Source organism: Orbicella franksi, chromosome 9 (genome assembly GCF_964199315.1).
Source record: "Orbicella franksi chromosome 9, jaOrbFran1.1, whole genome shotgun sequence".
In the NCBI taxonomy this organism is placed as follows: Eukaryota; Metazoa; Cnidaria; class Anthozoa; order Scleractinia; family Merulinidae; genus Orbicella; species Orbicella franksi.
The window spans coordinates 4853199-4880384 of NC_138153.1; the positions used below are offsets into that span (position 1 = coordinate 4853199).

The 27186-nt window shown below is 41.6% G+C and overlaps 2 protein-coding genes across 2 annotated transcripts in view; both read left to right on the forward strand.

The window, feature by feature from the left end:
• The first annotated feature begins 879 nt into the window (after window positions 1-879).
• LOC145497621 (FRAS1-related extracellular matrix protein 2-like) overlaps window positions 880-27186 on the forward strand; it is a 28715-nt gene continuing 2408 nt past the window's right edge. Inside the window, exons 1-16 of the mRNA XM_081477440.1 lie at window positions 880-5450; window positions 14170-14505; window positions 15092-17587; window positions 17976-18116; window positions 18789-18883; window positions 19523-19679; window positions 20373-20522; window positions 21116-21325; window positions 21685-22035; window positions 22216-22397; window positions 22518-22802; window positions 23498-24539; window positions 25039-25223; window positions 25455-25662; window positions 26102-26298; window positions 26706-26852. Of these exons, the coding sequence (XP_081333566.1) occupies window positions 2855-5450; window positions 14170-14505; window positions 15092-17587; window positions 17976-18116; window positions 18789-18883; window positions 19523-19679; window positions 20373-20522; window positions 21116-21325; window positions 21685-22035; window positions 22216-22397; window positions 22518-22802; window positions 23498-24539; window positions 25039-25223; window positions 25455-25662; window positions 26102-26298; window positions 26706-26852 (8778 nt within the window). The 5' untranslated portion in view covers window positions 880-2854. The remainder of the gene's footprint in view (window positions 5451-14169; window positions 14506-15091; window positions 17588-17975; window positions 18117-18788; window positions 18884-19522; window positions 19680-20372; window positions 20523-21115; window positions 21326-21684; window positions 22036-22215; window positions 22398-22517; window positions 22803-23497; window positions 24540-25038; window positions 25224-25454; window positions 25663-26101; window positions 26299-26705; window positions 26853-27186) is intronic.
• LOC145497624 (uncharacterized) lies at window positions 10083-11391 on the forward strand. The gene has a single exon (XM_081477444.1). It carries the CDS (start codon window positions 10190-10192, stop codon window positions 11114-11116), a length of 927 nt encoding a protein of 308 aa, XP_081333570.1. The 5' UTR covers window positions 10083-10189; the 3' UTR covers window positions 11117-11391.

Consider the following 27186-nt stretch of genomic DNA (forward strand, 5'->3'; position numbering starts at 1 on the left):
TGCATCGTTTACAATCGTGAGTAAAACGAACTCATAAACTGAGGTACACCTTGCCCAGATGTAACCTCAGTCATTCAACCGTGAAAATCTGCACAGCACATGATTTTATGATCACCATCAGATTTAAACTAAGTCGCCAATAAATCATCTGCCTGAATCACGCGAGCTAAAGAACATTCCCTTTTAAAAAATTCAAAATGATCTAGAACACAATGAAATCTCGCCAAAATCGCGGCGTGATGGTAAAGAGAATAAAAAATATAAACAGGCGAAACCGAAGTACTCAAGTACTTGTGAGTGAATAAGACTGATGAGCTGGAACTAAATGGGTTACAAATTTGCTAACGTGATTTTGTCTGACTTAAAACAAGCAACCAATGCAGAAATGTCATTTCAAATCCTCTTTGCTCGTTTTGCAGCTGAAGATTGCCAAAGGGCTGAAAGAGTGTGGTTTTCATTGTGAAGTTTAGTGTCCGCAATTAACACAGAAAGGCATTTCTTTCCTCACTTCTCGTGTCTCGTGACCTAGGCTCTCTCAAAGGTTAAGGCTTTCGTGTTCAACGAACACGCAATCCCACGTTTTCCGGTTCTTTGTAACTTTTGTAAACAGCTAAATCCTTTTCGAAATGGTACTTAGTTGGTTGATGTTGTTTGCTTAGTTATCGGTCAGTTTCAAGGGTCGGGCTTGTGTCCAGCGAATTAGTGGAAACATCCCCAGATCCCCGCCCTCTCAGTGAAATGGGATAAAATTTCTGATTTTCATTCCTGGGCGAGTTTTGTTTAGACATTTCTTCTGACCCTACCTTCTCTGCTGATCGACATTTACCGAACAATTTATCAAACAAGGACATTTCAAGACTGTCTTAAATTCCTAACAACGCCTTCACAGAGGAGATATCTAGCAGATCTGTGACCTTAAATGTCTGTTTTCACTTTAAAATCTCGCAATTCTCAGCTCAATTAGCCAATTCATTAAGATCTGTTCGACCGATGTCCGACAAAAGCCTGTTGTTAAGAGCTAGCAGGTCTGTTCAGTAAAGCGCAGATTATGAGCTTGCCTTCTTGCTATTGTCCTGAGGAGTGTTCTGGTAACAGCATTAACAAGGTCGCCATATGCATGGCGTGCTTTCTAGGACCCTTGCCTGAAGTTCTTACCCAGTGTCACTTGTCATGCACGATGGATGTCAACGCGAAGCATTTTTGGAAGAGATATTTTTAATGTAACAGGTGATACAAAACAGTAAAATCACCACAGTCCCTCCATCGGACGTGTAGCCATCATTTTATCAATGAGGTCTTTGATTCATTGATTGAAAAAGAACTTGACGCATTGAATATGAAACGGGCAGCGAGCGCCATAGGAGATCAAAATCGCTTTGTGAATTTTTTTTTTTGGTAACTGATCTTTTTAGAACAGTTACAATGTTAGTTATGATGCAATCTTCAGAATCTTGCAAGTGTTTTGGCGAGGAACCCAGCATGCAAATAATTGGCTTTCTCCGCGGGAACCTTTTACATATTCGAATGTTTAGTCTTTTCACAACTTCTGGATTTTTTACGATAAAATTTGAAGCATTTTCAAAGCTGCAGCCGGACAGTCCACACCTGTCCGGGCCTGAAACGTTCTCTCCTTCGTGTCAAATCTTTAAAGTCGCACATTGTTAACAAGGTAGAATACTTGTCTATATATTGCTATAAATCTTATTTCAACTAATCTCCAGTGTTAATGAGCTTGTCTGTGCGAAAATCTCTGAAGAGATGACGTTTAATGCGTGGTAGATTGATCTTACATATCGAGAAAGGAAGTACGAGATACAAGTCAAACTTCGGTCAAAGTGGCATGGCCTCACGTTTTAGAAAATGAAAAATTGTGGTTTAGCGGGCGTTTCCAGCCTTTCTTTGTTACAGTACAACCTAGGGAGATTTGGTTCTTTTAAATGTGTTCAAAAAGTTAGATTCCTGCGGTGATAATGAAAGAAAGATGCGAAAATTTAGTCACCGTTTTCCACGTCAAGATAAACAAATAGAGGCAGCGAAGTGTAAATCCGTTACCACTTTGGAATTGTTGCCCCGCGCGAGACGGAAAATTAATAACTTAATTTACGGGAGGGTTTTCCTGTGCTTGACAACAACACAAAGCCAGGGAAAACAATGGAAAATATCATATTATTTTTATTGTGTTTATAAGCCGAGCTTAAGCAACTTATCTGCTTCGTAACTCTTCAAGCGCCTTAGCAGATGTTTCTAATTTTTACCAGCATGTGTTGGCGCCGAAGAAAAAAATAGAAATTTCAGGAATCAGAGGGATTTGATCGTCGCCTAATTGACTGGCTTGTTTGTTGCTATCACGGCGTGAACACAATAAGAAAAGAAAAATCGTTTCTCAAACCCCTTAATGCTAATAAGAGCGTGACAGTTAATTTTGCCAGACATCAGTTAACCTCGGTTAGAATCTGATATTTCCCGAGAGCATTTCCGCTCAGTAAGCCGAATTCAGCTGGTATAACAGCTCCGCGTGCTGCCTTGAAGCGTAGGTCTACCAAATTCCCCAACCAGGTGGTCTGAGCAAGTTTGCATAATATTTTCAAATATCGTACACAAGGAGTACAGAGCGAATAGCGGTGTCAATTTGTGGTCGGCCAGATAAAGGTGTAAATTGAATCTTTTTGAGCGCTGATGTGCAGATATAATAAACTTTTGTTCGTGTCGGTTTCCGGTAACATCATTAACCTCGTGAAGAAAACACTTGGCCAGAGTCGTTGCAAAGCAAAAGAGAAGCAAGCTTTCGCGGGTGCGAAGCGGGTCATTTGTACCAAGTCTAGTAAAGTCACAGCATCTCAGAGGATTTGAAACAATGCACGGACTATTAGGCCTGTTGCGTGCCGTCTGCCTCCTCCAGTTTGTATTTTCTTGCCATGGATTTCTCCGAGTGACCAAGTTATCGCCGATCGCCGTAGAACTTGGACGGTCTGTGTTCCTGGATCCGGTGGGTGATCTTAAAATCACCTTTCCCGAAGGAGCCGATTGTAAGGTGTCTGTGTTACGCAATGATCCCTTATCGCAGAGAGTTGGTTTCTTGGTGCCAGACATATTCCCGTGTGACTTCTCTCTGGGCGACGTCCAATACTCACACTTGGGGTCTATGTTTTTCATGCAGGACTTCGTTAAGCTTCAAATCCGCGCGGACACGGACACACAGACTCGTTTAATTCCACTCAATCTTCATGTGACAGTTTCGTTCTCGGACATGGAAATCGTCAACAAAAACCTTCCCATCACCGTAGTTGAACTCGGGGGCATATCCACAAGTATAAACAGCGATGTACTTGCGTTCAAAGATGACCCAAACAAAATATGCTCCGTGACGATTCTGAACTTCAACAACGGAATAATTCCGCGATACGGGCAACTTGTAAACGTGACAAAGAAGGAAAGCAACTCGGCACAGTACGAGTGTGACGAATTCTTACGCTCCAATATTCGCTATCAACATAAAAAGCTTTCATCTTCTAATCGGGATTTTATTCCCTTGGTCGTAGAGCTTATCGATCAAAATACTCATCGAATGGAGAGGGAATACTTTCAAATAATCGTGCGTATTTTGGAGGCTCGATCGAATCAACGGCCAGTGGCTTCTTTTCAAGTTTCCAATACCGTAGAAGTCAATCAGTACACGTTTGCGCCGATAACTTCTGATATCCTTGCCGCCTCTGACACGGAAACCGATGCAGGCGAGATAATTTTTAATATCACTCAAGCGTTGCAGCCCGGAGAAGGTTCCTTGGTCAACACGGATGACCCTTATCAACCGCTGACAGCTTTCTATCAGAGAGATATCGAACAGTTTAAAATCGCCTACAGGCCGCCTGCAAGTCAGCAGAGCGAACTGCGCATGTTTCAAGTGCTTTTGGAGGCCGTGGACACAGAAGGCGCGAAATCTGAACAAATTTCGCTTCTGATCATGGTGAAACCGACAAATAACGAGGCTCCTACGGTGACGAAAAACGCCGGACTCAGCTTGTTTGAAGGTCAATCACGTGCGATCACTGAAAAATCCAATCTGGCCATCGCTGATAAAGATAACTTCAATGATGTGCTGCTTCAAGTGATTGGCGGTCTGCGGCACGGAGAGCTCAGAATTATGGGGCACAAGATCGATACTTTCATGGCTACCGATCTGGAAATACCTGTGATAACTTATCACCATGACAACTCAGATACATACAGTGATAACATCATATTCCGCTTGAGCGATGGCAAACACGATATAAAGTTCTTGTTTCCAATCACCATAGGTCCTGTGGACGACACAGCTCCGATGCTGTTGTACAACACTGGCCTGACACTGGACGAGGGGGATGTTGCCTTGGTCGACCGGTACATGCTCAGTGCGACAGACATTGATTCCGAGGACAGTCAAATTCAATTTAAGGTCATCAGCTTTCCAAACTTCGAAGAGAATTCAGGTTCTTCACTGTTTCAAGAAAACAATGTCGGTGTTTTGTCCCTGCGAATGAGAAGTCCCCCCAGACGTGGCGAAAATTGGGTTTTACAAGACGACGGTCTCTATGAACAGAACGTCACTCAGTTCTCTCAGTCTGATATTATTAACAGAAGGCTCTACTATCGACATCTCGGCAGAGAGCTTTTCAGCGACGAAATAGCTTTTGTTATGTTTGACCAAGCTGACAACCCTAACGTATCGCCGATAAAAACTTTCCAGGTTACCATCCGAAGAGTCGACGACTTACCACCATCTCTGTTTCCTGGATGTCCTCTGGAAATAACCGCTGACGAGTATGGAGTTGTGGAGCTCAGCGAGGCTGTACTTCACTACACGGATAAAGATTCTCCGGACGAGGAACTTACGTATTTTATTACAAAAGAACCACACTTCAAAGACGAGAATCCGAACATCACTGAGCTAGCGGGCGAAATCCTCCTTTCAGATATGAAAATGAAAGTGTCACGTTTCACTCAGCTTCAGGTGCGACACAAAAAAATAAGTTTCAAGTCTCCTGAATTAGAACTTGGCACCAGAACTAGATACGCCCAGTTCGAGTTTTCCGTATCTGACCTAGCAGGCAATACGATTAAAAATCAGGTGTTCCGTGTTGTTCTGAAGCCAGTCAACAACCAGGCTCCTCGTGCGATAGTTCAACCTTTAGAAGTTACAGAGCTAAGCCAAGCGACTCTTGGAAATGAACGATTGAAAGTATTCGATGAAGACACACAGGACGAGGAAGTAACTTTCACTGTGACCGCTGTACCGCGTTATGGCGTTCTCCTCAAGGACGAACTGGAAATGCAGTATCTTGATACCTTCAATGTCCCGGATATTACGAATTCCCGGATGCGGTATCAGCACGTGACCAAGGGCGAGGCCAGTGATGAGTTAGGGTTGACAGTTGATGATGGAGTCCACAAGACCAACTTCCTCTTGGAAATAGGTGCGTTTTAATAATTGATGTATGTTAAGAATAGTAACCGAACGGAAAATAAAACGATATTTTCCCTTTCAGAGCTTTTCAGCGAGTTTTAGAACAGCACACACTTTGTTACCAAAATAGAAAAACTCTTAGTTACAAAAAAAAAAAGATAATTGAAACAGAAAAAATTAGGTAAATTCACTCAGAATGACTTAAATGCTAATCGAACTGATTGAAATTAAATAGTATTTGTATAAAGTTGGCTGGCAGTAAACCTTGAATGGGGTCCGGAGGGGGCAATAAGGAGACAAAATAAGGGGAAAAGAAAAAAAATCACCAATAAATAAGAAAGCGGAATAAATTAGTAAATCAATAAATGCGTAGAAATTAAGTAAATGTCATTGTCAGTGATGTACCGCAAGATTTTCATAGCTAAAATTTAAAGAAATGCACGACAGTCAATAAGGAGAAAATAAGTAATATTTCGAGTTTCGGAATCTTTTGAAAGCAGTTGAGTTACGTAACGAAAAACATGTGTTATACTTTATTTGGAACTGTTTTGGTTTGCTTACGTACTTCCTATGCGAAACTGCAACATAAGCATCGAAGTTTCTGGCCACTGTCGAATTTCCGGCTAAAACTAGACAATACATGGCTTTTTAATCTTTAGATATACAAAGACCTAAGCTTGGGCACGCTTATGATCAGTTTGCAAGTGTAAATTAAAACCACAGGCAGTCTTAGAAATAGGAGTTACATTTCCGCCTCAAGATTTTTCTGTTTTAAAACTTGTTTCAGTTTTTTGGTGCATGTTATGCTCATTTCTGGAGTATTTCTGCCATCCATGTTCAACCAAAGTGTTCATGGTTTCTTAAATTCGATGAGGGAAAGCCTCTCCCAGGGATTGTGCGCGGCAAAGCATGAACAGCACTCGGGGAAGACGGTCACCGAAGTCGCATATCTGGGGTCGAGGAAACTGAAGTCCGTGGGGTATTTTCATTTCCAGGAAATTGTCCTTGTTACACTGTATCAAGGAAAAAATCGATTCGTGTTGAAAAATGCAACACTATAAAAGCAAGCATTTCTTTTTTTTCAGAGAAAAATGGTGAGAGGCTTAGTTAGGTGGGTTTTTTTTTTTAACTTCATGGTTTACGGTGAGTTTATATTCCGGCCAATGTACAGTGGAACCTCGATTTAACGAACCTCTATTGAACGAAGTCCTTTGTGTAACGAACAGTATTCCTCGCCCCAGTAATAATAAAATATATGGAAAAGAACCCCGGTATAACGAAACCACGTTATAGCGAACATGTTTTTCCAGTCCCTTGGCCCTTCGTTCTATCAAGATGGGACGTGAAGAGCATTTGCTCTTACGTAACTTTGCTTGTCGCTGTGAGATTCACAATAACAACATTTCAGTATATCCTCTTTTTTACCGTTGCATAACAAGCAACGGACCATTAGACAGACTTTACTGGGTTTTTTTTATTATATTCAACGGCGTTTAACTTTCGTGATGCAGCCGAAAACAATGGTAGTTAATTTCCAATCAAAACAAACTCAGCCTGATTTGAACACAGACAGAAGAATTAAGCGTCGAAATCCGACAACTTGGCCAAAGTAGTAGTCTAAACATCCTCTCAGTTTCTGCGTGTGAGGTAAACGCACGGCCTTGTTTGTAGATTATTATATTGTTGTACAGAAGGTTCAAAGAGATACGAAAGAGGTATCTGTTAAGGAGCGATGTTACGATAAGCCACAGCCTAAGAGTAGCAGCGGAGAAAGTACTCAATCTGCAAAGCGCCAAAACGGAGAATGCTTCGTGGACATCATCTTTTAAAAGCAAAAAGTCAAAAAAACTGAGAAACAGAGCCCACAAGGACTAGAAAAAGAGAGAGAGAGAACTAACTCCGATATGAGACTTGTTCAAAACTTTCACAGGGCGAAAAATGGAAAACACTCAATTAAGGGCGTGTGTTTGTATTTTTGATTACAATGACACTTGCTGTGACTTGATCAACATTCTATTGGAAGGCGATTAAAACATGCAGGAAATATGTTTTGATGTTAATTAACACCGCACTCCTACATGAAGAACTTGTGTGTTCCTTTCCTGCTTAATAATTTATCATCTTTTGAATAAACACAGTCTATTCAAAAGTGAGATCTTCTTGAAAAGTAAGTAACAAAAAATGGAACACTGCCAATGATCGCTCGATTACAGGTTATTTTTGCCAAAACATTAGCTCTTACCGCAGCAAACAATGCTTGTTTTCGTGCCAAAACTTGTTGAAGACTTTTCTATGGAGCTGTAACTTGTAATCCAAAATAAACGGCTTAAACAGACACGTGCAATAAGCTAACATGGTTGGAAAAATAAACAGTTTACTTTGCGTGTTATTTGCTTTTTTGTCTCACTGAAAACGCAGCAAAGGCAAGTGTCGTTATATCCCAATTGTTCAGTCAAATTCGTTCTGAGCAGCACCGAGAATAAATTTTCGTGACTTTGTGTTTAAATCTTGTTGAAGATTGAATAAAAGTTTTGCTAAAACGGCGACGTCCTTTGTTTCGTAAATTGGATTAAATTCATCGTTAGCACTTGTGATCGAGGACGGTAAACGCTGCACACGCTGAACGTGTTCATCAGAGAACTGCCAAGCTCTGGAAACTGGAATGGTTTAATCCTGCGGCGTTGAAAGAACAAGATTAGAAGGTTCTACGTTATTTTCACAGGCCGAAATCTCCTGTAATCTGCTTATACCGCATAAACGGCTTCAATTGACTTCGACAATTAAAAATATAAACGTGTTCTGTCTCACAATATTCCTTGTGATTCCGTTCTTACCAAATTAGCTCAGAATAAATTAATAGTTTTAATTTAATAGTTTTGCTGATCAAGCCGGACGTAGAAATCTTTGTCATCTTTGGAGGTCTGTACCATGTGGTGTCTGTTGCAGAAGAGCTGCAGAGATTCCCGCCAGCTCGACAAGTCAGTCAACAAGGGCATTATCGCATTGACCTTGTTTGGATCGAAAGATGCTAATGGCAGTGGCGAACATTTCAGTTTGAATTAAGGTTACAGTATACCTTCAGGGGTGTCTCGCGCGCAAGCGATATAGCGCGTGTAGTTTAAGGGACCGTTCATTTTTTATGAGGGAGGGGGGGCTGGTGGGATTTGGGAAGCACCATTTAAAAATCGCATGACCCCCTCAGCTTACCAATTTTTTCATATGGCCCCCCCTTATAGCGGTCATTTTTTGGGATGACCCCCCCCCCAAAAAAAAATTGAACAAACAATATTTAGATTTCAACTTTTTTAATATTGCTCTATTATCCCCCTACTTCACGTTATTGTGCTCACTATGAAGACAAAATTAGAATCCCTATACTACAGAGAGCTGTTGTTTAAAAAACAAATCAAAAGAAAGAGAAGTCAATTTCGGATCTCCTAGTTATGGCTCGCCCTGAGCGTGTGGCATTTGGCCTCTCATTGGCATCTTCCTCATCTAAATTGATGAATGCAAGAATGACGTCACTTGAGTCATCTTCTCCCCCAGAGTCAATGGCATCACTGTCATACTCATCATTGTCACTTCCATCTGTTTCACTGCTGTCAGCACTTGCCTTGTTGTCATTTTGTGTCGATGTCCTGGCATTTCTCAGTGTTGGTTGGCCAGCTCTGAGAGGACTCTTCTGCTGCAAGCATGAATGTCTTACAATTGCCTTTACTTTCTCACTCTTGCTGCGTTTCAAATGCTGCTTCAGCCCGTGGTGGTTCAAGTACTTGTTTAGTTCTGGAACACGGAGCTTTTTAAGCTTGGTTAGATCTTCGCACAACTCAGTCCAAGGATAATCCTCCTGTGATTTATCTTTTGCGTCCCTACTTAACTTTGCCTTTTCTCCTGCTCTCTTTTTCCTTTTTAATTCCAGCACTTCAAGATGCTGAAGATAATCCACCACAAACTTTGATTTGACAATAAACTTATCTGCAAACAGAGCAACGCTCTCTGGGTCAGATAAAACCAGCCTGCCACTTTCATGCCCTTTCTTCGCTTGGACCCTTAGCTGCCAGTCATCTGGATCACGCCCTTCTTTTGGGGTCTTCTGGTAGGAGAGGTAGTGGTATTCCGATAGGCAGGAATGGTCAGGAACTGGTTTAGGGTATCTTTCTATGGGTGGTCCAGTCCATTCACAACAAAGAGAACAAATTTCTCCTTCCTTTTCTTGACAGGACAACTTTAGAAACTCCCTGTAGTTCTCCCCCTCCTCATGGTGCTCATTCATAAACTTCTCAATCTTACGGAAGTAACAGTGGCCTGGAACAGAGTCTTTCCTTGCTCCTGCATTATGATACTGAACCAAGTACAAAGTGTTGTGAGAAAACTGGAAATCTGTTGATGTGTTGTGTGAAACACATTGTTACATTTAATTTACAGATGTCTTTATTTGGAACGTTTTTCCCTCTACTCTAGTGACAGGCATGTATAAATATTGCCCTGTGCAGGTAGAACAAAAAGCTATGAGTGTTCTCAAATCTTGCAAATAGTGGATTACTTTTTATAAATTTTAGCATACTTGTTATGGTTTAAATTTATCTATGGTTTAAAATTCTTAATTTTCAGTGTCTCAAGTTCATTGTCATAATTCAGAACAAAGAGAAATGAAAATCCAATTGGTTTGAAAATTTTAGCCAAAACTAAATTTAAACCATAACATACCCATGAAGGGCTTTTCCAATCGGGAAAAGAGTGCATTACTACATGAGCATCATGAAAGAGGCTCATTCCAAAATGCGCAATAATGGCGAAAGCGACGAGTCGTTTAAGAAAAGGTTTACAGCTGAACGATCCAGGCAGTTTGACATCTTACAAGCAAAAGAAGCAATCTTTCTAAGTGCGGATGGCTGTTCAGAAAGGGCGAGTGAGTTTTCCACGCCAGGGTACCAGTTGAAGCCCAGTGATGGACGAAAACTGAACTTCTCCATCAAAGAGCACAGAGCAATGGTGGAAAAATTGAATGTCATATTGAAAGATGTAAAGGAAGACGATTCCACACTCTTTCAGTCCAATTGGCTTGCTTTAAAGCAGGGCGAAGAATTTGCCCACAGTTTTAATGTGAAACAGATCAAATGTATAGAAGCTAAGTTGACGAAGGTCACGCAGGACATGGAAGCACTAGAAAATAAGAAGAGCAATTATAACAGCATATTCAAGGGCATACTCAAACAGCACATCAACAAAAGGAGAAGGAAAAAAGAAACCCGCAGAAAGTCAAATGAAAGAAAGAGGAAGCGGACTGAAAACAACGTCCAACGAGTTTATGGAATCTGTGTTGGAAACCTGCTAGGAAATGATTTTCCAAAATGCCTTGTGTACCCTCCTAGAACAGCCGTCCCGGAAGAGTGTATTAAAGTTGAGGATGTTGCCACGTCGTTATTTAGAAGAGATGGGCCATACATCGCACAGCTCTTGGAAGGGAATTATTTCACCAATGCTGCAAGAAGCAGAATCACCACAAACCTTGAGCAGGAAGTCAGAGATTATGTTTACACCTTCATGTACCCTGAAGAGTACACTCTGACGGAAAGCATTGCTGCTTCTTGCAGCATTGGTGAAAGAGACTCCCATAGCAGCACAAGAGGCAACGAAGAACTCGACGACAGCGAAGATGAAGATGAGTGCCAGTGAAAGTTGCATTCGAAAATAAGTGTTAAATACTTCTTTTCAGTAGCTACAAATGCTTTTTGTCGCCAAACGTTTTTTTAAAGCAGGAGAGTTTGTAATAAATTTGTATCCTGCCTTCTATGTTTATTCTATAGCAATTTTTTTGATATTCAAACACTATGCCATTTTAAAGTTTTACTAAAATATTTCACATGACCCCCCCTTTTTCCCTTATTTTTTTGGGATGGCCCCCCCTCGAAAGCCATTTTTTTCGCATTGGCCCCCCCAAATCCCACCAGCCCCCCCTACCTTATAAAAAATGAACGGTCCCTAAGCTGTAGATACCTAAACCCCCATATCAAATTAAAGCTTATGGAGCTGGCTATCAAACTATACCAAGAATTTTGAAAGAAAATGAATTGTCGAATTTTTCACGACCACTAAATGCGAGCGCCCGAATCACCTTTCGAAAGCTACAAGTCAAAGCGAATTTCGTTTTTCGCCAATTTAATTTTTTCCTCGGTTTCAGGGCCCAAAGCGCTTAAAAAACGTGTCTGCGTTTTGGCATATTCAATTGCAGTAAAAAGTTACAGAACATTTTCGAAATAGGATTAAAAAAATGTGGAGTGATCGTACAAAAATCGCTCTCGAAGAAAAAGTATTTCGAAATTAACAATTCCCAGACACGCTTTTGTAGTTTATATGTTAAACTAGCCACTGTCCAAATTTAAGAGCAATTGAACAAATTCCCTTTAAGTTATAACTCTTTAAAGTGTCTGCTTCAAGTGAAAAAATTTATTCGAGAAAACAGCGCTAAGAAAAATTTTCTGCTTCGCAAACAAACTCCGCCCACAAACGCCTTCAACTGGGTTCTCAGATAACTAAGCCAATCAGGGCAGGGAAAGTTTACTACCGTTAACCTCCTGGTGAAATTTACGCGCGAATCTCTAAAAAACTCTTGTGTTTCGCAATGCGCTCAAGGAACCGAAGGTAGAGAGATAATTTTTCTGTAGCTCAGTTTTTCTTGAAGCTGGTCTGGCAAAATGGGGAAGACTAAAAACGGATACGAACGCTAGAGTGGCTGAGCGAAGGAAACAAACACAAGAAAACGCGGAGAGCAACTGTGTGTGGGCAACTGTGCATGGATAATAGGGACCTTAAGATACGAGGACGGGAAGGCCAGGACGGCAACGGCAGTGGACGCGGGAAACTTTCGCGGGTCCCGTCGTGTCGCCAAAAACAAAATGCTTAAGATGTGCATTTTCGCAAAGGACGGCGACGTCAATAATTGGAACCTCGTACAAGCTATTTACAGAAGCAATGACATCCATTAGGCTATAAAAGTGATGATAGAAATCTTATCCTATTAGGCTTAAACGATAGTGAACAGCGATGCTGAATTTCTTTTTCTTTATAAGCGAAGCAAACATCTGTCAATATTTTAATTGAGAAACCATAATTTCCGTATGAAAAAATTAAACGAACAATCTGATCGACCTGCTTCAGATGGCTTTTTACCACTAAAGCGTTTGGGAATTCTGTCGCCGAAGAATCCTGACTTTTGTTGAACGTTTCAATTTCCATCTGTAATTGTAACAAGCATTATAAAAATAAAACAAACGTTGCATCAAGTTCCGGGTAGTATAAAAACAACAACTAAACATCAGTTTGAAAATGTGTATTTTATTTGCTCGATAGATGCTCCATGGCATTCATTCTTACAACAATTTATCAAATGTACTTACACTGTTGTATTCTCAATGCATAGAGTTTGTATTGAGCTTGCACACTCGTGATAGCGTCTGCACAGTGGCTGCAGAACACAAACGAACAGACGAGGAATATTTTTACTCACATTTTCGTATCTCAGCGTAGTATTCTACACTACAATCACGAAAACTGTGAACGCTATAAACATTTCTATCAATATAACTGAAAATAGAGTCGATTGGAACAGTTATCGGGGCAAAACAAGTGCAAAATACTCACGTCTTCGATACGACGGCTAGTCGGGCGAAATGGCGTCCTCGACGAGATGAGGACGGCACAGAGATTAGGCGAGAGTTCTCGTGCGCATGCCCGGTTGAGTCAATTTACTTCCGGTAGCCGTCCTAGCTCGTCCCGTGCTGGTATCTTAAGGTGCCTAATATTTCAAATGGTCTCAATGAGTCCGACGATTCGTCGATATCGGACTCATCAGAAGAGTCTCTGTCAGCATCCCTGTTATTGCTGTCAAGTTCCGAAATTTTTACAGAACCTTTCTTTTCTCTTACCGCGAATATTTGCCCGCCTTATACGATAACTATAGCTTCATCCGCGTAGCGAACTTTCGCTTCTTCGCTCGTTGATGTATTTTCATTTGTTCTTCGCTGTTTTCGCTTTTTCGAACTGGTCCATGGTTTAAACGTGGTCTATGTTTACTTATAACATAATAGAGACACGCCTAATACCAAAAATGTTGGGTAGTCAGAACAACAATGCTGATCAACTGAGCAGTCAATTCGTGACATCCATATAGGTAATTCCCGCGAAAATCGTCTCGGTTGACTGCATACGCGCCATAGGGCTGTCAATCAAGAGGTAAACTTTTACTTCCGGTGAAAACGTAAAACCGCCATTTCTCCGCCAATATTTAGCCTTTTTCAAATTTTTTTTTCAGAAATTAGAGATTATTCTTCGACCACTATTTTGACCCAAAAATCCAAATTTGAAGAAAATTGCCGACCCGAAGGTATACTGTAACCTTAAAACGATAATAATACGTCGCTTTGGAATATGTAGCTGAGACAGAAGATCATCTTATGTTGCGCGTGATGAGCGATTTAAGTAAAACCAAAAAACGAAAACGACGAAGAATGAGTAAAATTCGCTTTTCCTTCTGTAATCGCTCTATCAGTTCTAAATGTTTGGGCGCCTCCGAAAAGAAAAAAAAACCATTGGCGACCTATGCCTTTGTTGTCCAGCGTCTTATACCTAGTTTACCCAAGCTGTCTCGCTGCCAACCCACCCTTTTTAACTGAGGTGTCGATAGAAAGAAGATTGATGAATGAATTGAAAGTTCTTTTCTTTCCTTTCAGCAATTATTCCAGAGCATAAAAACGTGACTTGTCATGTGTACAACATGACAGTGACAGTGAAAGAACACTCACGAAAAGCCATTAAAATCCACACGACTTCTCAGACTCCACGTGACACAGAGATCATACTGCGTATCGCTAGCCCACCCCGGGTGGGGAGAATATTACGTGATGGCAAGATGAGCTATGAGTTTAGTGTCCAGGACTTGGAAGCAGGGTTGATCGTTTACGAGCACATCGGTAGGGAGACTGGACTCCATGGAGACATGGATCGTTTTAATATGACGCTTTTAAATGACACGGAGACCTGGATTCGAGAAGGCAGGAGATATGAAGGTATCTGAAGGTATCACTGTTCTGAACATTTCTCCTGTAGGCTGAAGCCCCGTGTAACTAATTCACTTTAGAACTCACTCTTTTCGATGGAGATCATACTACATGTAATATGCACACGTATCAAAAATAATTGGGATCTAATAGTATGCGTGCAAGTTTAGCGAGCTCGGTAGATTCCAGGTACGGTGAATGAATAAAGGAGCTACGTCACGGTTTGTGCATCTTGAAAAGTTAAACCTAAATTTTCAAGTTCGTCGTTTGTAATCTGCGTCCATCTTCTCCATCTTTGACCATCCTTGTTCCTTTTATGGTTTATTATTATCTCTGTAGAGTTTTTCTATCTTAGCAAACTACTATTTCCAGGTTTCCTTCAATTTAAAGGTAATTTTGTGCGTGGTCGAAATAACTCAAACAACCGTGGCTGAGCTCCTTTCAAATTCTCGGCTTTTTTTTCTTTGTGAAAACGAAAGACACTCCTGATTCTGTATTTTCGTCCAAATACTGCTGTTTTACTTTAATCTGAGAGGACAAGAGCACAGTATTCAAGGTGTATAACTACTGTTCCACTTTGCCTCTATATTTGTAGCTGTTGATGTGGTTACAATGATCCTACCGGTGGACAGCCAGCCACCCATGGTGAGCAGAATCAAACAGCTTGTGGTACTGGAGGGCGGCAAGACTAAGCTCACGTCACGCCAGTTAACAATCACTGATCCCGACACGCGTGACAGTGACGTAACATGCAGCGTCGACGTCCAACCAACAGTGGGGTTCCTGGAAAATGTCACGCCATCTTCAGGATCAGAGATAAGTAACGCTGGAAAACGCGTTACTTCTTTCACTATTGACGATATCCGAGCTGGAAGGATTAGCTATGTGCAGGACGTGTATGAGGGAAGCGAGCCGACCATGGACTGGGTGGCTTTTTCTTGTTCAGATGGCAATAACACTTCACCGAGATACTTGCTCAATATTGATATTATCCCGCAAAATGACGAGAAGCCTCAGATTTTTACGCGCGATTTCTATGTGGACGAGGGAGATGAGAAGTTTATAGACGTGACTGTTCTGAACGCAGTCGACAATGACGAGCCTCTTGACGAGTTAATGTTCTTCGTCGTCACGCCACCTCGTCACGGAATGATTACAGACAGGCGGAAGGGTGCCACGAAACCAGTACCCAGGTTCTCTCTGACGCAAATCAAGAAGTCGACCTCAATCGTGTATGAGCATGACGGAAGTGAAAGTACAAGTGACTCTTTCACCCTGAGCGTGTCAGATGGTAAATTTAACACAACTCGTTCAATCCCCGTGATTATAACTCCTGTCGATGACGAAGAACCTACGTTGTATGTGAATACAGGCTTGCGCATCGCGTCTATTGGCGAAAGCAAGACTATCACGCCGAACAATCTCAAAGCCCAGGATGTGGATTCCCCGGATGAGGACATTATGTTTGTAGTGCGCAGTCCTCCACGGGCAGGGTTTCTCAGGCGGATAAATGTTAATGGCTCCGTTCAAATCTTGGCACAATGGCAAAGATTTACTCAAAGGGACATTGATGAAAGACGCATAGTTTACTCACAAGATGCCAACATCCCCAGCGAGAGAGATATGATCAAATTCGACTTGTCTGATGGGAAAAACACACGATTAAATCAAGACTTTTTTGTGGAAGTTAGCGCCGGGGACAGGATTCATCCTACAGTAATAAACAAGGGTGTGCGATTAGCCCAGGACTCCCGTATCATTATCTCAACAAATTTCTTGACCGCCAGCGATGCTGGAAGTGCCAATGAGAAGCTGCGGTATTTCTTAGTTAAGCAGCCGCAAAAGGGACGTCTGGAGCACTTGGATCTTCCGGGAGTGCGGCTTGATTCATTCACTCAACTTGATTTGGCGGGAAACAAAATTGTCTATATTCACACGAGCAGGGACGAAGCTACAGCGGACAGTTTTGACTTTGAGGTCTCAGATGGAACGAATGGTGTGGTCAGGACATTTTTGGTGACACTCATTAACATAGATAACAAAAAACCTGTGTTAATTTACAAGAAACTCGTGGTAAATGAAGGCGAGAACGTGTTAATTACACCTTTTGAGCTTCGCGCGGAAGATCAGGACACCCAACCTGGGAATCTTGTGTACACAGTCACGCGTGTTCCTCTGCATGGTTGGTTACTAAACAGCGGGACGCCCTCGCGTGTGTTCACGCAAGAGGACATAAACCTCAATCGTATCTCTTACGCTCACGATGGCACGGACGTGGACAAGGACAGTTTCCAGGTCAAAGTCAGCGATGGAATGGATAACGAATTTTACGTGTTTCCGGATACTGAGAGCCTCGTTCGCGAGCCACGTGAGATCCACGTGGTTGTTGTACCCGTGGACAACAGAATTCCACAGTTGGTTCTTAACCAAGGAGCCACTAATCTTGAAACTTTACCCTGCAATAGAATTGGGCTTGTAATAAGAAGCTCTGCGTTAAGAGTGGAAGACCTGGATAGCAATAATTCTGAGTTACTTTATACTGTCACTTATCCACCTGTCAACGGAATGCTTGTAATACAAGGGAGATATAGCAGTAACAAAAGCGTGTCGAACTTTACTCAATCTGACATTGACGCAGGGAATATCTCGTATGTCCTTCACAACGGACACAATGCCACAAATGACGCTTTTGATTTTGATGTTTCCGACCCTGCTGGAAACACGCTCCGCTTTCAACGGTTCTCTTTAACTTGGGCCTGGGTTTCGTTTGAGCGTCAAGACTACCATCTGAGCGAAACAGACGGCGTCGCGCGTTTTGTTATTGTTAGGAGAGGCTTCCTGGGAGACCCTTCTTCCGTGCGCATGAACGTTGAGGGTCTTACCGCTACCCAAGGCCAGGATTTCTTGCTGGCGGGCCCTGCGCATGTGCAGTTTAGTCCCGGACAGAGTAGGGCAGAGTGGAAGTTACACGTGCAAGATGACGGCAATTACGAAGGCAATGAAACTTTACAGGTGGAATTAACAAGTCCTCAGATGTGTGTCATCAGGCCGCCTAGGAAAGCTCACGTGACCATATCAGATCCAGAAGATGGTATGCATTATTTAAAATAATTAATATCGGCTATGTATATCATAAGGAAAAAGCGTGTCCATATAATTATAACAGATTGTTCATGAATTAAACGTGTTATAAATTTGCTTGGAAAAATGGTGGGTTTCAGCAATCAAGGACCAAAAATACACAGTGCATATTAACGAGATATTTAAAACTGGATGCTTTGATCACAAGTTGCATTAATTAAGAACCAACGTTAACTTGGTTGAGTTTCTTCTCGCCTTTTCTAAAATCTTCAAGTGCTCTTTGAGAAAAAAAACCAGCTGAGCCGTGCAAGTTTTAAATTTTCGCCGTAACAGTCGTCCTGACTAGTTCACTCTTTTTATGTTTGTTTTTTTTTTTTTTTTGTAATCATTACTTTCAGTTCCAACAGTGGAAATTGTGCGCAGTCACCTTGTTGTAGAGGAAGACATTGGAGCAATAAAAATTCCTTTGAGACGAACTGGAGATAGCAGCCAGCGATTGTATGTCAGTTGCGTGACCACCTCTCATGCCGAGGAGGAAGGTATGACCGGAAGTGAACAGTAATTTAATTTGATCGCCATCACTCCAAGTTTCCGCGCTACCTCTTCCCTACCCAAGGACAGTTTTGTGAACACTTTCACTTGGCTAACTTGGCAGTCAAAAAGGTGGAGTGTTTGCTGCTAACGCTCCATTTTTTTCTTTTATTTGTCACGCAACGCTTTATGGACCAAAACGTTACGTGACTAAAAGAATCGCGTGATGCTAAAGAGAATCACGATGGTTGAAACTTGAAAAACTTGACTCAACTAAATTTTAATCTCGTCCTTCATAATCTTTGCCCTCTTTGATGTTACCCTTCTTCAATTTAAAAGTAATTTTGTACATCAAAAAAGTCATAGCTCCCAGTATGTTCATTGTGAATACTGTCGTAAATCTTAATTTAATCAACTCATAACAAAGCAAATCACTGCGAACAATCCCACAATAACCAATGAGAATTTGAATCCGAAAACTTTGTAGCCGCGGCAAACGGGGGAAAGTTCGCGCATGTGTGGCATGCATGGTTACTGTTTTAATCCCTGAATCCCTGATCATAAAAGAAAAAACATATTTACTTTGTATAATTAGAATACCAATGTAATAGTGTTCTAGAGTAATAAAACCGAACTATTGACTGTTATCCAGAGCTTAACTTGGTGTTGCTGTGTTCCAGGTTGGGCCACAGGTACCCTTCCCACTTCAATATTGTCATATTCAGACTTCATCTTAAGGCCTGCTAACAAAGACAGCATGATCACATTTGAAAAGGTTAGCTCTCAAGTGCACTTCGTTCAAAATCTTTGTAAATTTTTTTTAATTCAGTTAATTGGTTTTATTTAGATTGTATTAGTTTTATTTAGATTTTTTATTTCGTATTTTTTAAATATCCCATTGTACTATTTCTATTCAGATTTTTACAGTTGGTGTGATATCTCACGATTTTTACTGACTTAACTAAGTGTAGATGTAGATGAATTGATCTGGAGACCGCGTGGTCGAGTGGTAATTATAAGGATGCTAGAATCGAAGGTTCAAGTCCCATTTCACCGGACCTAGGCCAGCTATTAAATAGTCAACTGGTGTAGTCTTTAACTCCGGTCAGTCGGGACTTTCAATGTTGTTACCTTGGCATATTTGTTTGTATTTGATCGTTAGAATGCCCATTACCCCTTCAGGGTGAACAATATTGTTATTTTTCTTACTCTAACCCTTGGAACTTTCGTTTACCAACACTACCCCAGATGGGGTGATAGGCATTCACGAGGCAGCGATTGACAAATGAAAGACAGAGAGGTTTTCTGAAGGATTTTGTTGCTTCGCCTTTTACAAGACGAACCGAAAACCTGCCCTTAACCTTGTGTGACTTCAGATTTTTTTTTTACTGACTTTCTTCCTTTGTTTCTCAAGGAAGAGACAACCAAAGAATGCCCAGTTATCATTATTGATGACTCTCTCTACGAGAACGAAGAGAAGTTTTATGTAACACTGATTTCGCATCTTGGCAGCAGAATAAACAGTGAAAGAAACTCCAGTGTTGTTGTCATAGCACCGGATGCAAAGGATGGTAAGATCACACATTACAATAATAGATTATAAAGTGTTTTTAGCCAGGCGTCGGGGCGCCCGAATGCATTTCCTGGTGTAGGAAGATGATTTCAACTTAATGCGTTGCTTTCCTCCCACGCCAATTCTGTTTCATGTGATTGTCTGAAATCCGGCGCACAAATATTTCTTTAAGAGCCCAATGCTGTCACATGTGGCTCAAAATAAAGAAAATTTACCCACGGACATAATAGTAAAGGAGGTAAACATCAAACAAGTTTAGAAACAACAGCGCCTTAGTTGAAGTCTCCCTCCTATTCCGCGCCGCGTTCGACGAGGTTGGGCGTATTCAGAGGCGCATGTCTTAACAGGCTAAAGACACGCATATGCGTACAAATAAAGGCGATTACCTTGTGGTTTAAGGTATTGAACGCCTCTGTCCCATGTCTGTCTGGAAAGGTGATATTCAAATCAGCTTTATCATAAAAAAAAACCAACTCTGTAAGCCGACTGCATACAGTGCTTTTGGAGGAGTGACCTTTCGTTCTAATGGCGTTCGTCTAATCACCTTATAGAGTTTGTTTAACCAAATTTTCTTATTCAAATATTTTTCTAACGTCATCTTTTGCGAGAGAACTATAGATTTTGCATGATACACTGATAGGGTTTTTGTGAGAAGCTTTGCCATTAAAATGATTTGTTATTGTTTACCCAGAGCCAAAGATATTCTTCAATAGCCCATATTACTCTGTGGATGAGAGTATCGGTAAGCTTGGTGTCACTCTGAAGAGGACCGGAACCGATCTTTCCAAACCGTCGTCTGTGTTCGTGAGATCGAGGCAGACTGATCCGATATCCGCACGAGGTTAGTAAACACTGACACATTCCCGAGTCCTCTCCCTACCTTAAAAAGGTAAGGTGGTAAAATGAAGAACTAACAAAACAAAACAAAACAAAAAGCAAAGGAACAACTGTTGTTGTTTTAATCTATCGTCGTGTTTTTATTCCACGATTTTAAAATCTGAACAAGCAGCTCACCAAACGAATCCTCGTAGAGGCTGATTAATAGGCAACTCAAACAGTTGTTAGCGAAACCTGAAAAACAAAAGTGCGGACGACTTAGGCAATACAAATTGTCGAGTTTCGTTCAGTTTCAAATGTTATTGCAGTGTTATCTCTTTACCCCAGGCTTCTCTCTTCTTTGCAAGTGAGAACAAAGTACTCTTGGGCCTGGAAATGTATTCCAATGACGTCATGAATTTTCCGCCGAAACGAATGAACTGGAAAAGACCTTCTGAGTCCCAGGCCTCTTGTAATTTATGCAATAATTATCATAGCCTGAATATTAGGCTTTTCTTACTGGCGGGGTAGGATGAGGAAACACCCGCCTTACCCTCTTGCTAAGAAAGGCCTAATACACAGGTTATAATTATCATGATTGACGCCTTTATTTTGCAGCCAGTGAAGACTATATCCCCCTCATTCAAATGGTTTACTTTCCACCTTTCTCCGAGCATCAGACAATGCAAGTAACCATCCGTGACGACCAAGGTCTCCCCAGGGTAGAGGGGACGGAGAAATTTGAACTCGTACTTAGGACTCCCATCAACACGGGGATTGGAGAGACAAGCAAAGCTGTCATTGCTATCGGCGACTTAGTGTCTGATTGTGAGTTTTGTTTGATACTGTTCGCTATAAGTTTAGAGAATAAGAACTGTAGGTTAGAGAATTAAAAATCCATAGAGACAGCCTATAAAAATGGGGCTGGTTTCTTTCGATCCAATCATGGAAGAATGCGCGCCAAAGCCCAAAAGGACAAGATTTGTTGCTTAACAACGCCGCTGACTAAGAATGAGCCAACTCGAATTTCTGCCCACTCACATTTTACCCCTTTCTCTATTCTCTTCTGTCGTATTTCTTCTTAGAGAAAAAAAACGAATGTAATACAGTAACTTTATCTTTTTAGATCGATGCTAGTAAGCACTTCTTTTTAACAAGCCTACCTTCTTTATCCATATTTTACCTAGCGCCCATGATACAATTCGACAAGATATCTTATTCCACCAATGAGGAAAGCGGTACCCTTAATGTTGTACTCATGCGCACTGGGGACTTGAGATCTACGTCATCAGTTCGTTGCTACACGCGCTACATGACAGCGGAGGTGGAGCGAGACTTCAAAGAGCGTGCCGACACAGACGGCTCGCTGATTGTGTTTAACTCCGGAGAGAACCGGAAGTTCTGTCCTGTGGCAATCATCGACGATGTCGTGTTCGAGGGCAGAGAGAAGTTCCGGTTAAAATTGGGAAGCGTGGACAAGGATAGTCGGATAGGGGAGAGGAACGCTACAGTGATAACCATCGTGGATTTGGAAGATCGTGAGTACTATTAAAACAATTCTTGTTTTAATTAAATTAAATGCAATGCTGAAAGATCAGCACATAGGCTGGCTTGTAACACTATCCTTTCACTGGGCCAAGACTCAGAGGGATTTCCAAAAAAACTGTTTACGCTACCTAACGAATGAGGTAATAATGTCATTTACCTTATTTACCCAGAACCTATTATTGAGTTTACGAAGGAGCGAATATTTGTAGTGGGCCCGGCTGTGGCAGGTGCCAGTAGAGAGGCACTCATTACAGTGAAGAAGACCGGAGACCCTACCACGAGATCAAAAGTCAGGGTGTACACGCTGGACGGATCAGCAAAGGCTGGCAAAGGTTATCAGCCTGTTACTGAGGTAAATATAACATTTTTCGATTAACCCTAAGACCAATCACGAAACTTCGGATTGCAGTCTCAAGCTGACATGGCAAATTGTCGTGGTAACATAACCACTGCTCTTTTCTCCTATCTCCAGATTTTAGATTTTTCGGGAAACAAATCAAGTCACGTGGTACCAATCAAAATACTGTTTGATGCACACCGGAAGATTCGACGTGCGTTCACAGTCCACTTGAGCTCGGACATAACTGGCGAGAGCGGCCTAGGACTTAGGAAAGTAATCGTCTACATCGAGCAACCGTCTACGAATCCTGCAGTAACGTTTCCGCTGTCACCAAAAGTTGTCTCACTGCGCGACTATGATGACGTCAGTGGGGCGGGATCAGAAATTATTATGGGTTATCCGCTCATATGTGTTACGGTAAGGGATCGACGTAGGATGAAATATTAATCTTAACAATCATTGTCTACGTGATATATCAAACACGAAAGACTGTGTTTGACCACGGTTTTAAGCACCGAGAAGAGAGTTGAAAATATGACGCACAGCGAAGTATTTTTGACGAAATTCGAGGTGTTTGGAAATGTGGTCAAACACGGTCTTGAATGTTTGATATACCTTCTCAATCGAAACTAAAACTTAGGAGAAAACGGACAAAATTGTTAAAATCTATGCCAATTTAGATCACATATGCAAACACCGTCACGGTCATGACTTCCTTTGTTTGAACTTGGGGAATTATTAGTGAGTTTGAGAAAAAAGTTTCAAAAACTTACTTTCTAAGTCCACGAAAGGCCATCGCATTATCATTGCTTATTATATGGTAGCTCCACGAGCGAGCAAGATACCCTACCCAAGTGGGATAAGGCTATCTTGCCAGTTCGGGACTGCCCGAAGTATCCAGCAGAAAATGGTGTTAAAATCCAATATAATAATCCCCCTATTGACCAAGCTAGTTTGGTTATGATGGGAGCGTATTTTGTCTCAAGGTTTTTGTGCTTGTTTATTGACTTCGACTTCGGTCCATAAATAGGCAGAAAAGGAACCTGGCAATATTAGGCCATGTAGACCTAGTGTTTGGTCAGTAACCGATATATCTCCTTTACTCCCTGCAGGCTTGCGATCCAAAGTATCCTCGCTATGCGGAAACTGGTTCTATCTGCTCCTCTCAACGAATCGACAATAGTTTGACGCAGTATCGCTGGCAAGTTGGAGACGAGCTCAGAGACCTGACTAGTGACACGTTTTTCACTAGAGCTGACCGAGTAACTCTGGATAGTGTGTACCTAGTGCCAGGCTCTAGAGTGCGATGTGTCGCGCGTGCGGTTAGTGACCGCGGTGAGCTGGGCCTTGAATCGACCAGCGCTCAAGTCAACGTGAGCTCTAAGGAGGGGCTTTGTGTGTCACGTGATCCTCATCGTGTTGGTTCCCAACAGATCGTGGCGAGTATTTCATTTACAGGAGCAACGGGTGATAAATATTCCAACAAAGTTCATATTAAATTAGTCCTTCCTCATACAGACGGGCTTCTACCGCTCATATCGACCAAGAGGTTGACAAACTTCAAGCGAATTCTTCGTCCAGGCGTGCTAAGAGTAGCACAACACAAGTGCTCCAACCTCTTGAACTCGAATGAACTAATCACGAACTTCGGTTTTGTTACAAATTCAGTCAAAGACCGTAAAAGCATGAATGAAGGTGAGCCGTATCAGTTCAGCGCCGGGCTGAGGAGTAACAGTACATTGCGCTTCTATAGAAATCTCGACCTTGAGTCGTGCGTATGGACTTTCAACAGCTACTACGACTTATCAGAACTTACTCAACATTGCGGCGCTTCAGTGACGTCAAATGAACAATCACGTAATATCGCTCAATCCCAGCTTACTGTACGAGTACCTCTGTATGTGTCGTACGTGTATCGTGTACCGAAGAACAGAGGAGACTGGATCCACTATGACCACGCCATGTTTCTGCGCCTGCATCTTACCTATGACACCGCAGTTCTGTTAAATAATGGCGTGCAAACTCCCGAAGGAGGTTTGTTCAACGGAGATCTTTGGCCAACAGCTATCTCCGTACGCGAGCAAGACAAAAGACTCGTGGTGACATTTAAGACTAAAACAAAGTTTCGAGGAACGTATTTGATCAAAAACCCAAGTAAGTTTACAAAACTTCCTTATCTTTAACATGTTTTAGAATACAGTCGAACCTCTCCACAACGGCCACCTTGGGGACAGATAAAAGTGGCCGTTCTAGAGAGGTGGTCGTTATGGGGAGGTAGGGGTGTAACATGACGCCTGATTTTTTCGGGGGTGCAACATTTCTTTTTTTCAGAAAAAAATGCTTATTTTAGGATATAAACTGAACGTAAATCAAAATATATTAAAAACACAGAAACTAAACAGAAGCAGAGACCAGCGTCGCGCAGTACGGATTACGATCTCGTGACCTTTTACCATAAGAAATGGGGTTTTGTGTACATCGTTCGCCAGTCATTGATTGACTAGCGGTTGTCGAGAGGTTAATTTGACAGTTTGGACGCGTTTTAGTGGCCGCTGCCGTTGTGGAGAGGTAGCCGTGTCACTGTAGTTTAAAGCGCCATTACACAAATCCGTTTAAAATGTTCACAACCGACCGTGCATGTTTGTTTTTCTAGACACCCAAGCAATGGCAGTGGTAATGTCACGTGACCGTCCACACCTGAGTTTCGCTTTGAGCCTGGTATCTAGTGAACAAACGTTTGACTACCCCCAGCAGACCTGGCGATTTCAATCCCAGTATGCATTGCGAGATTATACGGGTGTTTATTTTATCAAGCTGATACCTTGTTCAACGGATTCAGTAAGTTTTAAAGTAGACTATTTAGTTTGAGAATTATTTGAAGTTCCTTGATATCCTAGACTCATAGAGGTGAGTTCTCACGAGTAATAAACATCTTATTTGTCTCAAAAAACCTGTGCATTCCAAAGAAGACAAGTGATAAGAATGAAGTGCTTGGATCTGGAAAAATTAGTTACTAATAAGGTAGTTAACTTAAATCGAACGCGTTGATAATTTATGTGCTATTTTCAGGGGGTGAGGTATACAGAGCCACCCACGTGCCACCCACGTGATCCAGTGACTTTCACACTGCCAATCAGGTTCCAGCAGGTTCCTGACCCAGTGCCCGCGCAATTTACTCTTTCTGCTAAGTTTTTACTGTTGGCTGAGCGGGATCTGTGGTTGAATAAAGACACTGATAAAATGGGAGATTTAAATGTGGATGCAGCATTCTCCAGAGGTAACGTCAACTTAGATGACTTAAAATGTGTTCAAGCTGTTGTACTATTTAAAATGTAACCATTTTAGACAGTAAAAAGGTTTAAACTGATGACATTTTTGCTGAGTGATTGCCAGTCTTGACGCTGCTTTCGACGAGTTACATTTTGTAAAAGAAATTCGTTATGTACTTTGAGGAGTCTTGCAGTTGTGAGCAGCTCCAACTTAAAATTGATCGCATTTTATTCATTAACGAGAGAAACAAAGATCAGCACACGACCATTGTTATTTTATCAGTAAAAAAAAATGTCTGAAATTAAAGTCATCAACTGAAGCAAGCACCTCTTTTCATATTTTAAAACGGAGGTGTTCAAGCAGGGAAGTTTAAATTACGTTACACTTCAACTGTTTTGTTTTGTTTCTTATCCGCGTATCCAAATCTCTTTGTGTTTTTGGAGCAGATTCCAAGATCTATGGTCGTATCACTCTACTGGAGGGCAGCGGTCTCGGCAGGGGTAGTATGGGGTATGCTTTGGCCGCCGAGAAGGTCTACTTATGTACTGGGGTCGGAGAGTTTGTTCCTACGTACGATCCACTGAAGAACAAGTTTGGATGTATGGCGCGTTCATTGTACTTGGAGCATCGGCTGAAAGTTCTGGTGAGCTTTTACTTCAGTGGTATCGCTTATGTGAAACTTGCGTGATAATGCTATTGGTAAATGCTCTTAATACTAAGAAGTGTTACAGCAGACATTTTATTCTGGAACCTTTGAGTTTAAAGCGTTTAGAAAGAAGGAGAGTTATAAATTGAAAAGTTAACATTGCTGCAAATACGGTGACTTTTGTCAAACAAAGCTGTTGCGTTACGATGCGTTGAAATGTCACGAAATGCTCTTCTGCAGTTGTGACGAGCCAATTATTGCGTTATGCCACAAGACAGTATTTGAAGTGTTTCATCTGCCATGAAACTGTCCTTCAATGGCCGTTTCATTGCCGTGTAACAGCAAAGCATTCAAAGTAGATGAGTTCGGTCTTCAAAGACATTTTTTTTTAACATCTTTTTCAGGACAGGGAAGAGCCTGAGACAACAGACAAACATCTTGGCAATGTACCTTTTGAGGCAAAGTTTGCTCAAGACGAAATCGTAGCAAGTAACTTCTCCGAGGATCCTGGATGTGATGGATTTGTGATGAACAGTGCACCTCTGTTTGAGGTAGAACTCATTTGAAGCCTGGTTTTGCGTGCAATATCATGATCATGATTATATACACATTAATCCTGCGTCTTATTGGAAGAGCCATCGATGTACCTTTTGGCGCAAAAATATGGTCGGATATAATATCTGTTCCGAAAAGCTAACAGTTTGTAAACTGCGAACTGCGAGGAACAGATATAAATCCGATTATATTTTTAAAGTCAAATGGAGCTATTGTGTTCACTATCCTTCAAATATTTTTCGCAAATATTTCTCGTAGTTTTGAAAAGTGGGGAATATCAGAACACCCGGAAATTTTGCCCGCAAGCGAAAATATTTGTTGGGTTACAAT